The sequence below is a fragment of the Patiria miniata genome, unplaced genomic scaffold (assembly GCF_015706575.1).
Source record: "Patiria miniata isolate m_02_andy unplaced genomic scaffold, ASM1570657v1 HiC_scaffold_9, whole genome shotgun sequence".
In the NCBI taxonomy this organism is placed as follows: domain Eukaryota; kingdom Metazoa; phylum Echinodermata; class Asteroidea; order Valvatida; family Asterinidae; genus Patiria; species Patiria miniata.
The window spans coordinates 9996061-10011243 of NW_024037076.1; the positions used below are offsets into that span (position 1 = coordinate 9996061).

The window sequence follows — 15183 nt, forward strand, 5'->3', positions numbered from 1 at the left end:
CATGTTAGATGTCTTATCTTTTCAATTGTCTCATCCACAGTCTACATCTAAAAACAATATATGTTCACAGTCTTACGCCGATGAGAAAATTATCCACGGTCAATTTCAACTCATTTTTTTCATGTTATAAATATCAGCGGGAACAAAAAAATATACATCTAAAAGAAAAGTTAATATAATACATAATGTACATAATGTATATGCCACCTTGGCTCTAGGCCTACTTGTATAACTGAGCCGCTCCTTTACTTGAGCAACACCAAAACATCCCAAAATCGAAAACCTGTTGCCCTTCAGTAATGCAAAATAAATTTCTCGTGTCATAATGAATTCGCAAAAAAATTGTTCTCCTTCAGTGGGGGGGGGGGGGGGGGGTCAACTTGAGTTCAGTCCATCAGGTTATAGCGAACAAAAGAGGCAGGTTGAATGGGGCACTTTGGTGTACAAATGCATGCATTCAATTTTTGATCACTACTATATAAGTAGGGAATTACTGCATAAGTGGTCACAGTTGAGGGGTTTTGATAAATACTAGGCTTGAAATTTCTGCCCGAAGTTTAAAGAAAGAACGAAAATGCTTGGAATTAGTTATATGTTTCAATGTAATTTTCCTTTTTGTTTTAATTTCTGAACGGTTACATTTGGCACAGGGACAACCGATCAATTATCTCTATAATATTGACTGGATCGTCCTTCGACTTATAAATGCGTGTGCACAAGACCGTGTCGCCGTCGCACACACGCGGTCATGACCAAAAAGAGCGTCAAAATGGCGTCAAGTGACTTCGTCCCAAACGGCCCGAAGCGCTATTTAGTCAATATTAGTAGTCACTGCGTCCAATACTTATTTTATATGGTGACTAATAGTTCAGGCCTCGATGTCGGCCTTGTGTGCAGTTGGCTGGCATACGCTGGCGAACAAAGGCTTTTGGGTGGAGATAATAGTGATAGCCCATTGCTGGGATTTCAGTAATCTGTGAGTCTACGTTCACTGTCGCCTGGAATGGTTTTCAAAGAAAGTCTTTGTTTGAACCATGGGGTACATTAAACCTATGGTTTGGCTATCACGTGTGATGTTTACTAAAGGAATAAAACTGTTCACCGTTCAGTTTTTCTATTCGTAAATTACATTATTATATTTTCTTCTCCTCCTCCCAAGAGAAGCAAATCCCCAGTTGGACAGACATGGATATACCGATCCTCATTCTCGATTTATTGAGTTTCATGATGTTACAAATGTATTGAATAAAAACACTATGTATTTGCAAATATACATGCACGGGCTCCGTCGCCAACAAAGAGGGCGCGTTTTTACCACTTCCGAGAGCCTCTTGGCCAAAGACATAATGTCTATGCCCTTGGACGGGAGACCGCGTGTGCGTATACCCGAATCTGGTTCGCGCTAGAAATATGAACGATTTTTTTATCCTTATTGTGCGCAATGCTAATTTCGTTCGATTACTTTCGAATTTAACTTGTGGTGGTCTCCCAGACTAATCCCCGTTCCCAATAACTTTGGATCACTCGAAATACGATGTGGATGGACGAGGGCCCCAGTCTAGGTCTCCCCAAACTGTCCATTTCTGTCCCCTGAAGGGGGTACTCGTGCGCGGAGCCCATACAGCTAAACAGTTGAATTAAAGTTTGAATCGAAAGGTCTATTAATGTTCTGGCACCGAAAAACTCCAAATAATTACAACAAAAGCATTTCAAATTTCAAATTTATAGTTTTGCATTCTTTGTCGATTGCAAAAACAACTTCTGCCGTTGGAGGTTTCTGGTCATGGGCTCCACTATCTAAATACATTGACAATGAAGTGGTAAGAGATATCACTTTTCATTGCTGATTTACCGTGGTCATTCCGGTTTGCTCTTCTTGTTGGTATTTCGGTTAAGTTTCCTTAATTAAACGTGAAGCTATGGCACACACACGCGCTTCTTGTGTGTCCTTATTGGAGTTTGAGTATAAGTAACCATATAACCAAATGTTTTAAACTTGTAAAATAAAAACCCAAATAATTAGCCCGTTTACAAGCTGGACACTGTTTTTGTTATGTTTACTTCCATTTTTTTTGTTGCGAAAACAGTCGAACCAGTTATTGGTAACGACCACCAAAACATACACCTGTTTACAGTAATTCAGGACTACCAAATTGTTTTCAAAGCTCCCTTTAAAGGTGCTGAATAGTGTGTTTTATTTACTTACAAAAGAGGCAACTTTGTTTTTGGCATTCAGCTTATTCACCCTCAGTTTCATTTCATGCTTCCTTACAGATACTGAGAACCCTAACATCACATGTCCTAACTCAGTCATGGGCATGTCCACGGACGCTGGAGTTTCGACTGCTTCAGTTACGTGGTCACCAGCACCGTCGGCTACGGATAATGTGGACACCTTAACTGCAAGTGACATAAGTTGTACAGATGGTGACAGCAATCAGGTGATGTCAGGTGGCACATTCGATTTAGGCACAACGACAGTCACCTGCACTGTGTCTGATGCCGCTGGGAACTCAGATACGTGCATGTTCACCATCGAAATCATCGGTAAGACTGAGTAGTGACTCTACATTTTTTCTGGCTGTGGCAAATCTAAGAAAGTGAGCTTCACCTGTCAACTTTCTGATTGCATGTTTATTAAAATTCAAGTTTTCAGAACTCATGAATTTTCATACCCTAATTATTAAGTTGTTATTGAAAATATATACATGCTGTTTATACTGATATTGCAGTACCTAATATTATAACAAAATATTTTAAAGTTCAATACAAAAAAAAAGTAATACGCCTTTTTACAAGCTGGAAATTGTTTTTCTTATTTTTTACTTTCACTTGTAAAGTTTGAGTGTTTGTTTTGTCGATAGCTTTAATTTGTATTGAAATATTTGTTGTGAAGTGCATAGCCGCACTTTTTGCTGAAATTTGCTAAAATGCTAGACCAATGAGAAACAATTGCACATGATTTTTTGGTTACACATACACAAAAAAACACAAGTTTGTATCCCTTTTATAAACTGTACATTGCTTTTCTGATTTTTACTTTCACTTCTTAAGTTTTCGTTCATTTTTGTTTGATACTTTTGTCAGATAATTTAGAAAACGTGGTTGTGAAATAATAAAAAGCGAATTACTGCATTGCGCAAATTGCTCAAATGCTAAACCAATGCGAGACAGTCGAACCAGTTATTGGTTACAACCACCAAAACCTGCCCCTGTCTACAGTTATATAAGGACCACCAAATTTGTTGTCAAAGCTTCCTTAAAGGTACTGAATTGTGTATTTTATTTACTTAAAATTGAGACAGCTTTGTTGTTTTGGCATCCTGCTTATTCACCCTCTTATTCACCCTGCTTTACAGATACTAAGAACACTACCACTCCAGCAGACACCACCATGTCAGGAGACACCACCCCTCCAGACACCATCCCTCCAGACACCACCCCTCCAGAAACCACCCCTGTAGACTCCATTCCCCCAAGCACCGACCCTCAAGACACCACCCCTCAAAACACCACCCCTCCAGACACCACCCATCCAGACACCATCCCTCCTGACACCACCCCTCCTGACACCAGCCCTCCAGACACCAGCCCTCCTGACACCACTCCTCCAGACACCAGCCCTCCAGACACCAACCATCCAGACACCATCCCTCCTGCCACCACCCCTCCTGACACCACCCATCCAGACACCATCCCTCCAGACATCACCCCTCCAGACACCACTTTTCCAGACACCACCCCTCCAGTCACCACCCCTCCAGACAACACCCCTCCAGACACCACTCCTCAAGACACCACTCCTCCAGACACCACCCCTGCAGACACCACCCCTGCAGACACCACTCCTCCAGAAACAACCCCTCCAGACACCACACCTTCAGACACCACTCCTCCGGACACCAGTCCTCCAGACACCACCCCTGCAGACACCACCCCTCCAGACACCACACCTCCAGACACCACTCCTCCAGACACCACTCCTCCAGACACCACCCCTACAGACACCACCCCTGCAGACACCACTCCTCCGGAAACCACCCCTCCAGACACCACCCCTCCAGACAACACCCCTCCAGACACCACTCCTCCGGACACCACGCCTCTAGACACCACCCCTCCAGACACCACTCCTCCAGACACCACTCCTCCAGGCACCACCCCTCCAGACACCACTCCTCCAGGCACCACACCCCTAGACACCACCCCTCCAGACACCACTCCTCAAGACACCACTCCTCCAGGCACCACCTCTCCAGACACCACTCCTCCAGACACCACTCCTCCAGACACCACTCCTCCAGACACCACCCCTCCAGACACCACCCCTCCAGACACCACCCCTCCAGACACCACCCCTCCAGAAACCACCCCTCCAGACACCACACCTCCAGACACCACTCCTCCAGACACCACTCCTCCAGACACCACTCCTCCAGGCACCACCCCCCTAGACACCACCCCTCCAGACACCACTCCTCAAGACACCACTCCTCCAGGCACCACCCCTCCAGACACCACTCCTCTAGACACCACCCCTCCAGACACCACTCCTCCAGGCACCACCCCTCCAGACACCACCCCTCCAGACACCACCCCTCCAGACACCACCCCTCCAGACACCACCCCGCCAGACACCACCCCTCCAGACACCACCCTTCAAGACACCACTCCTCCAGACACCACTCCTCCAGACACCACCCCTCCAGACACCACTCCTCCAGACACCACTCCTCCAGACACCACCCCTCCAGACACCACCCCTCCAGACACCACACCTTCAGACACCACTCCTCCGGACACCAGTCCTCCAGACACCACCCCTGCAGACACCACCACTCCAGACACCACACCTCCAGACACCACTCCTCCAGACACCACTCCTCCAGACACCACCCCTGCAGACACCACCCCTGCAGACACCACTCCTCCAGAAACCACCCCTCCAGACACCACCCCTCCAGACAACACCCCTCCAGACACCACTCCTCCGGACACCACGCCTCTAGACACCACCCCTCCAGACACCACTCCTCCAGACACCACTCCTCCAGACACCACTCCTCCAGACACCACCCCTCCAGGCACCACCCCTCCAGACACCACTCCTCCAGGCACCACCCCCCTAGACACAACCCCTCCAGACACCACTCCTCAAGACACCACTCCTCAAGGCACCACCTCTCCAGACACCACTCCTCCAGACACCACTCCTCCAGACACCACTCCTCCAGACACCACCCCTCCAGACACCACCCCTCCAGACACCACCCCTCCAGACACCACCCCTCCAGAAACCACCCCTCCAGACAACACCCCTCCAGACACCACTCCTCCGGACACCACGCCTCTAGACACCACCCCTCCAGACACCACTCCTCCAGACACCACTCCTCCAGACACCACTCCTCCAGGCACCACCCCTCCAGACACCACTCCTACAGGCACCACCCCCCTAGACACAACCCCTCCAGACACCACTCCTCAAGACACCACTCCTCCAGGCACCGCCTCTCCAGACACCACTCCTCCAGACACCACTCCTCCAGACACCACTCCTCCAGACACCACCCCTCCAGACACCACCCCTCCAGACACCACCCCTCCAGACACCACCCCTCCAGAAACCACCCCTCCAGACACCACACCTCCAGACACCACTCCTCCAGACACCACTCCTCCAGACACCACTCCTCCAGGCACCACCCCCCTAGACACCACCCCTCCAGACACCACTCCTCCAGACACCACTCCTCCAGGCACCACCCCTCCAGACACCACTCCTCCAGGCACCACCCCCCTAGACACCACCCCTCCAGACACCACTCCTCAAGACACCACTCCTCCGGACACCACGCCTTTAGACACCACCCCTCCAGACACCACTCCTCCAGACACCACTCCTGCAGACACCACTCCTCCAGACACCACTCCTCCAGACACCACCCCTCCAGACACCACCCCTCCAGACACCACCCCTCCAGACACCACCTCTCCAGAAACCACCCCTCCAGACACCACACCTCCAGACACCACTCCTCCAGACACCACTCCTCCAGACACCACTCCTCCAGGCACCACCCCCCTAGACACCACCCCTCCAGAAACCACTCCTCCAGACAACACCCCTCCAGACACCACTCCTCCGGACACCACGCCTCTAGACACCACCCCTCCAGACACCACTCCTCCAGACACCACTCCTCCAGACACCACTCCTCCAGACACCACTCCTCCAGGCACCACCCCTCCAGACACCACTCCTCCAGGCACCACCCCCCTAGACACAACCCCTCCAGACACCACTCCTCAAGACACCATTCCTCCAGGCACCACCTCTCCAGACACCACTCCTCCAGACACCACTCCTCCAGACACCACTCCTCCAGACACCACCCCTCCAGACACCACCCCTCCAGTCACCACCCCTCCAGACACCACCCCTCCAGAAACCACCCCTCCAGACACCACACCTCCAGACACCACTCCTCCAGACACCACTCCTCCAGACACCACTCCTCCAGGCACCACCCCCCTAGACACCACCCCTCCAGACACCACTCCTCAAGACACCACTCCTCCAGGCACCAACCCTCCAGACACCACTCCTCTAGACACCACCCCTCCAGACACCACTCCTCCAGGCACCACCCATCCAGACACCACCCCTCCAGACACCACCCCTCCAGACACCACCCCGCCAGACACCACCCCTCCAGACACCACCCTTCAAGACACCACTCCTCCAGACACCACTCCTCCAGACACCACCTCTCCAGACACCACTCCTCCAGACACCACTCCTCCAGACACCACTCCTCCAGACACCACCCCTCCAGACACCACCCCTCCAGACACCACCCCTCCAGACACCACCTCTCCAGAAACCACCCCTCCAGACACCACACCTCCAGACACCACTCCTCCAGACACCACTCCTCCAGACACCACTCCTCCAGACACCACTCCTCCAGACACCACTCCTCCAGACACCACCCCTCCAGACACCACCCCTCCAGACACCACCCTTCAAGACACCACTCCTCCAGACACCACTCCTCCAGACACCACCTCTCCAGACACCACTCCTCCAGACACCACTCCTCCAGACACCACTCCTCCAGACACCACTCCTCCAGACACCACCCCTCCAGACACCACTCCTCCAGACACCACCCCTCTAGGAAACACCACCTCTCTAGGAGACACCACCCCTCCAGGATACACCACCACCAATCAAGTAACATTTTCCACTGCAGGATCTACTGGTACTGCAATGTCAACCACCGCCTGCCAATGTGGTTAGTTACCTTTTAAATAAGTAATGTCAAGAAACCTGGTATGACCTAAGACCATACAGCAGTTTGTGAACTTTCCAATTCTCGCGTTTGCATACATGACATAATGTACAAATACTGACATTGTCACCAACATTAGCATATCTGCTACATCACTTTTGAAAGAAATTTCTGTCAGTTAAATTCGTTATTGTTCAAAATGTAGGGCAAATATTAATCTACTAGCATTTAGGGACGAAGTAAACAAAGGCATGTTCATCTTTACTTCAACTCCAGCATTTCACGTCCTTTCAAACACAAGAGGTTTTCTAGCATCTAATAATATAGTCCACCGTCATCTTGAATCTTCCTCTAACATCTTCCACTATTTAGGAATGCTCAAAAGAGGGGCTATTTCACCTGGGCTATTTCACTTAAAAAGGCTTAGCAGATGTGCTATAAAAAGACACAAATGATGGATTCGGACCTTTACTGGTCCAAAAATTTGCGGAAGCCCGTTTGCAGATATGCTATAATGGTGCATAGCGGGATAGAGGTGTGATAGTCCTGATCGCAGTGTCGCTTTTTCCCCCGGACTGTCATGAAGTATTCTTAACAAGAAACTTGAATACTTCTGTGCTGGAAAAAATGAAGTGATATTAAGTCGAACCAGTATTCATCTGCTAATTTCAATATGAAGGAAATATATAATTCATTGGTAAACAGCCTTACGCAAGCTGATAAGAAATTATGATTATTTGTATTGATGACAGCTTTGACAGCTGTGAATATCTGGCCAATGAAAAGACGCTTCACGAAAAACAATTTATTTCAGCAATTATGAAGGATTAAGTCACCAAAGTTTGCTCGATTGTGAGTCATATTGTGGTTATCAGTTCAACATCAACCTAGACTGGTACAGTATATTTATTTATTTATTTAATATACCTCAGGGAGACTAGCAGGTAGATTCAGGAGATATTTCAATGTTTCCCTGTCAGGTTCACTTTTAAAGTCACAAACTACCTTGATCAATTGCTGATGGTGCAAAACATAAATGTACAAAAATGTATTGGGGAAAGTTAAGTGGAAATTTGGGTGAGGTGGCATTAATGGTACAGATTGTGTGCAAATTTGTATGGGAATTTCTTCATACAAAAGGTACAATTTCCCGTGATTATTACAACCACAAGAGATACTTTAGCGTCGTAAGTTAAACCTTTAGGAGACATGTGGAATAAGGGAGAAATCTCAATGTCTCCCTGATGCCACAGCTTCTATTTAGATGCAAATTGTTATTGTAAGATTAGCCTAGTTCGGTTGCACGAAACTCCATATTCGAGAGTTTCTCTTCCCAACTAAGCTTGTTTTGCAACAAAAGCATTCCTTCTCCAAATAATGGTAGCGAAAGCAATATAGGGAATCAAATTGTCATTTTTGTGGTTTGTGTTGCCCTTATATAGAAACGTTAAGGACAAAGTGTCACCCCAACATCGAAACGACGATAATATTACTAGTGACAATTTTTGTTCCGACAAATATTTGTATTCTCAATTCAAAATAAATAAAGGAACAGCTAGATGTATTTATCCTTGTAACAAACGCATTACGTTATGCTTAGAGAATGAAGTAAGGACATTGCATAGTCGAGCTTAAAATTGGATAACTGAAATTCCAAGACTCCCTTTCCAGTCTTTCATTTAAGCCAAGTGATCAGCTAGTGACTGGCGCCGTTGAATGGTCCTCCAGATACTGTGCCCCTTATATAATTTTCTGTTAATAATAATAATTATTATTATGAAGCTGACAGACTTATATTATTTTTGTTGAAGATGGAGAACCGCCAGTTGTCACTGTTCCAACTGTTGAAGATCAATGCATTGATGCAGCTCAAGCTCCAGTTTCTGTCACATGGGACGAAGTAACTGCCACAAACATTTCTGCTGAAAACATCAGTTGTACAGACACTGACGGAAACGTGGTGTCTCTGACTGGAGCTTCATTTGGAGTAGAATGTCACACAGTGACCTGCGTTATTACTCTCCCTTGTGGATGCAAAATAGAAGAAACCTTCTATTTCTATATTATAGGTACGACTATCATATGATTTGTGTATAAATTTGGCCGACGTGGCAGGCTAAAACAATCTGTAAATGGAATTAAAACCAGCCTTGGGTGTCAGATTGATAATACTCCAGATTGAAAACCAACAAGGGAATTTTGGTACGTAAACATTTCTATTGTCAAGTGCACTTGTCCATCTGTCAAAATAAATAGATTGAGAAATGCATATGGTAGGTCAAAAATCCATGATGATTAATTTCATCATTGAGTACAATGTTACCAGGGTTATTTCAGATAACCCTGTCAACAGCAAAATTTTAATACTCTTTCAAATAAGTTGTTTTTAATCATACAATTTTTAATAAATGCAGTACCGCCGGTTCAATAATTTGTCTGGTGCCCGACAGAAGGGCGAATGAGCGTGCTGACGCAAACATTGCTTTTGAAGTAAATTGCATCGAACAGCTCCATTATTACCAATGTGTGCTTTAAATCACCTGTTCTCCCCTGCGATTTTTATATATTGCACGAATTCTAAATTGTCCACACGTATGAATTATGATTTTTGGAACAACTTGTGTTATTTTCCGATTGAAATGCTTAAATCTCAATAAAATAGAGGCAGTTTTCTTACACGTTCGCGCATTATGCCCATCTGCAAGGCAAACGACGAATTAACTGGAGTGCAATTGTATGATTCAAATCATTTGTGAAGATTGTATATTTTGATTCACAGCAATTCCGACTTTTACCGTACCAACTGTTGATGATCAGTACATTGCGCCTGGCATGGCATCGATTCCGTTGTCATGGGATAAGGTGAATGCAACCTACACGGATGGTCAAGCAATAAATTGTACGGATGATGCAGGGGGAACCAGTGTGACAGTCACAGGAGGAGACCTTCCAGCAGGGTCTCATAATGTAACCTGCACTGTGACCAATAATGGTGGTTGCACGACATCAGCATACTTCACGTTCGATGTAATCGGTAAGATTTAATTTTCATTCACACGTTTCAATCTATAACATATGGGAGGAGAAATACATGGTGTAACACCAGTTTTAATTTTTTGTCTGCTTTGATTGACGGCACAGAAGCAATTATTCCTGGAAGCACTCTGCGAGGTGGAATAGTGTTAAGGTCGCATGGGAAAAAAAAAACGGTGACCAGTGTGCAAAGTCAAAATGAAGATCTCTTTAAAATACTCCGAGTTATCTTATACAATCTTGAAATCCAGAGTTTGATTGTGATCCTTTTACAAATTGAGTCAGTGATAGATAAGAATCAGCAGTGTCAACAAATTAGAAATTTGAAGTGCCATATTATTATTATTTTTTTTTTTAAAATTCAGCCATTGTTAAGATTTGTTGTCTAATGGGATTTTTTTTCTTCTGAAGAACTGACCGAAGCAACCGTGGCAACCACGACTGAGTCACTGTCTGATACAACAGTATCAATCACCCCTCCAGTAACATCCACAACTCCAGTATCGAACACCACTTCAGAATCAACCACCATTCCAACAACTTCCACCGGCGATGGACCTCCCTCAACAACCCCGGACACCACTTCAGGTAAGATCAATTTAAACACAATTTCTCTCTTTTGTTTTGTAACGAAACACCGAACTACCGTTCCAGAAACAAGTATTGTTCTTTATGTAACTCGCTTTCAATAAGCGAAAAGCAATGCAAGATGTTCAACTATCTCAGAACAAACATATGATGCTGAAAACGTCATCACTCCTAAACTTAAACACACCATTTTGCAAAAAAGAAAAGAAAAAAAAGACAGAATCAACACCTGTTCAACCCACTTAACTCCAATTCAGAACGTGCTCCATTCAGCCGTGTGTTCTTGATACATGTATGTTGATTTTCTTGTCCAAACACAGGAGTGTTAAAATCAAGGGTTTGATCGTTATTCTTTTACAAATTGAGTCACTAAAAACAATTATTTTTGGCAGTGTCAATCAATTGAAATGTGGTAGGTTCTTTTATTTCAGTCAATGTTAAGTCTTATCTAATGGCGATTTTTTTTCTTCTAAAGAACTGACCGAAACAACCGAGTCAATCACGACTGATGAGTCACTGCCTGATACAACAATATTAAGCACAACTCCTGTATCAAGCACCACTTCAGGATCAACCACTATTCCAACAACTACCATCGTAGATGGACCTCCCTCAACAACTCCAGCTACCACTTCAGGTAAGATCACCTCAAACACGTTTTTCTCTCATTCGTTTTGTATCGGAACAACGAACTACTATTCCAGAAACATGTTCTTTATGTATTTTGCTTTCAAAAACCAAAAAGCAATGCTAGATTTGCAACCTTTAAAGAATTAACCTATGGCACTGAAAACGCCGTCACTCCTAAATTTACACCTTTTGCAAAAACATTATTCCAGAATCAACATCTATTTAACCACTGACCTCAAATTCAGAACCTACTCCATTTAGCCGAGTGTTCTTTATACATGTAAGTATGATTGTCAATCAATCACACTTTTGAAATGCGATAGGTTCTTTTATTTCAGTCAGCGTTAAGTCTTATCTAATAATGAATTATTTATTCTAAAGACCTGACAGAAACAACCGTGTCAAATACAACTGATGAGTCATTGCCTGATACAACAGTATTAAGCACAACTCTAGTGACATCCCCAACTCCAGTATCAAGCACAACTTCAGGATCAACTACCATTCCAACAACTATCATCGTAGATGGCCCATCCACAACAACACCTGCCACCACTTCAGGTAAGATCATCTCATATAAACACATTTCTTTTATTTGTTTTGTACCGGGACAACGAACTAACATTCCAGAAACAAGTATTGTTCTGTATTAATTTTGCCTTTAACCAAAAAGCAAGGCTAGATTTGCCACTATCTCAGAACAAATCTATGGCGCTGAAAACGCCATCACTCCTAAACTTACACCTTTGCCAAAAAAACTATTTTATTCCAGAATCAAGACCTATTTAACCACTGACCTCCAATTCAGAACTAACTCCATTCTGCCGGATGTTCTTTATACATAATTATGTTGATTTGTTGTCCAAGCTCAGTAGTGTTGACAGTAATTCCGGCCCTTCGATCGCCCTTCTATAGCTTTCCAGTGTTGTGCATGTACTTGATTCAGCACCAACCTTGAGTCAGTATCAAACTTATGACAAACTGGAATATTGTTAAATTGTTACTTATGAACTCTTGGCACATTTTATATGTCCCTAGAATTAACCACCGCTCCAGGATCAACCACCGTTCACGTATCAACTATTGCTCCGGTAACATCCACCACTTCGGGGTTAACTACTACTGTGGTATCAACAACAGTTTCAACATCTTCCACCCCGGATGGACCTCCCACAACAGTACCAACCACCGCCCCAGTAACAACCATCTGCCAATGTTGTAAGTGATGTCATTATATTTATAACTATATATTAATATCCTTTATTAAATCAAATATCAGATAATAAGTGGGCGTCAGGATAACAGTACACGTGGAAAAGGATGCATTGAAGTTTGAAGGCGTAAGAAATAAAATAAATTACATCACCCCCCCCCTCCCCCAAAAAGGAAGCATTGTTAATACCTGGCGTTTTTATCCGGACTTGCATTAAAACCTTATATAAATCTCTGTAAATTATTAGTATTAATACAAATTGTTCACACTGAATCTGACAAACTCATATTATTTTTGTTGAAGATGGAGAATCGCCAGTTGTCACTGTTCCAACTGTTGAAGATCAATGCATTGATGCAGCTCAAGCTCCAGTTTCTGTCACATGGGACGAAGTCACTGCCACAAACATTTCTGTCGAGAACATCAGTTGTACAGACGCTGAAGGAAACGTGGTGTCTCTGACAGGAGGGTCATTTGAAGTAGAATGTCACACAGTGACCTGCGTTATTACTCTCCCTTGTGGATGCAAGATAGAAGAATCGTTCTATTTCTATATTATAGGTACGACAATCATTTGATCTGTGTATAAATGGGACTGACATGACACCTAAAAAGTATTTTATCAAAATAAAAAATAACCTTTGGTGTCAGAGTCAGACTGATAATGCCCTGCAGTAAATACACCCTCCCCCAAGAAATTATGGATGCTAAAATTTGATATTGCAAAGCGAACTTGTCCATCTGTCTATATCAACTGACTTAAAAAAAACGTTAATAGTGGGCCAATTGCAACAACCTCTGCAAATGTAATAACTGGATACATTTTAAGGTGTATTTGAGAAAACCCTACCAAACGCATCTTTTACATATTTTATCAAGTTAATACATGCAATACTGGTTGTTCGATGGAGTATGATTGAAAAACAAATACTTAACATTGTATATTTTGGCTTACAGCAATTCCGATATTTACCGTATCAACTGCTGATGATCAGCACATTGCACCTGGCCAAGCATCCATTCCAGTGACATGGGATGAAGTGAACGCAACCAACTCAGATGGTCAGGCAATAACTTGTACGGATGATGCAGGGGGAACCAATGTGACAGTCTCAGGAGGAGACTTTCCAGTGGGGTCTCATAATGTAACCTGCACTGTGACCAATAATGGTGGTTGCACGGCATCAACATACTTCACATTCGGTGTAATCGGTAAGATTTAAGTTTAACTGCCATGCTTTAATATATGACATATGGGAGAAGAAATATTAGGGGCAAACCAGTTGGTGTTTTTGTGTGGTCTGCTTCGGTTGACAGCCACATGCATGTATTCTGAGAAGCACTCTGCGAGGTGGAGGAGTGTTCAGGTCTCATGGACAAAAAAGCAGTGACCTGTGTGCCAAGTCAAAATGAAGATCCTGTTAAAATATTACAACTTTTCCAATACAATCTTGAAAAAAAGAAATTGATTGAGATCCTTTCACGAATTGAGTCAGTTATAGCAAAGAATCACCAGTGTCAAGAAATCTGAAATTCGAAGTGTCATATTAAGGCTTTATTAAGAATTCAGTCGTTGATATGTCTTGCCTAATGAGAAAAAAAACCCTTTTTTTCTGAAGAACTGACCGAAACGACAGTTTCAAGCACGACTAAAACTCTGTCTGATACAACAGTATCAAGCACCAATCCAGTAACATCCACAACTCCTGTATCAAGCACCACTTCAGGATCAACCAATATTCTAACAACTATCATCGTAGATGGACCTCCCTCAACAACTCCAGCTACCACTTCAGGTAAGATCATCTCAAACACGTTTTTCTCTCATTCGTTTTGTATCGGAACAACGAACTACCATTCCAGAAACAAGTAATGTTCTTTATGTATTTCGCTTTCAAAAACCAAAAAGCAATGCTAGATTTGCAACCTTCAAAGAATTAACCTATGGCACTAAAAACGCCATCACTCCTAAATTTACACCTTTTGCAAACACATTATTCCAGAATCAACATCTATTTAACCACTGACCTCAAATTCAGAACCTACTCCATTTAGCCGAGTGTTCTTTATACATGTATGTATGATTGTCAATCAATCACACTTTTGAAATGCGATAGGTTCTTTTCTTTCAGTCAGTGTGAAGTCTTATCTAATAATGAATTATTTTTATTCTAAAGAACTGACAGAAACAACCGTGTCAAATACAACTGATGAGTCATTGCCTGATACAACAGTATTAAGCACCTCTCTAGTGACATCCCCAACTCCTGTATCAAGCACAACTTCAGGATCAACTACCATTCCAACAACTATCATCGTAGATGGCCCATCCACAACAACACCTGCCACCACTTCAGGTAAGATCATCTCATATAAACACATTTCTTTTATTTGTTTTGTATCGGGACAACGAACTAGCAT

General features: G+C 44.1%; 1 protein-coding gene across 1 annotated transcript in view; it reads left to right on the plus strand.

The window, feature by feature from the left end:
- LOC119720455 (mucin-5AC-like) overlaps positions 1–15183 on the plus strand; it is a 47134-nt gene that overhangs the window by 20818 nt on the left and 11133 nt on the right. The window contains exons 2-13 of the mRNA XM_038190127.1: positions 2275–2547; positions 3360–3620; positions 9110–9367; positions 10078–10332; positions 10743–10919; positions 11395–11556; positions 11931–12110; positions 12588–12767; positions 13066–13323; positions 13720–13974; positions 14436–14558; positions 14940–15119. Of these exons, the coding sequence (XP_038046055.1) occupies positions 2275–2547; positions 3360–3620; positions 9110–9367; positions 10078–10332; positions 10743–10919; positions 11395–11556; positions 11931–12110; positions 12588–12767; positions 13066–13323; positions 13720–13974; positions 14436–14558; positions 14940–15119 (2562 nt within the window). The remainder of the gene's footprint in view (positions 1–2274; positions 2548–3359; positions 3621–9109; positions 9368–10077; positions 10333–10742; positions 10920–11394; positions 11557–11930; positions 12111–12587; positions 12768–13065; positions 13324–13719; positions 13975–14435; positions 14559–14939; positions 15120–15183) is intronic.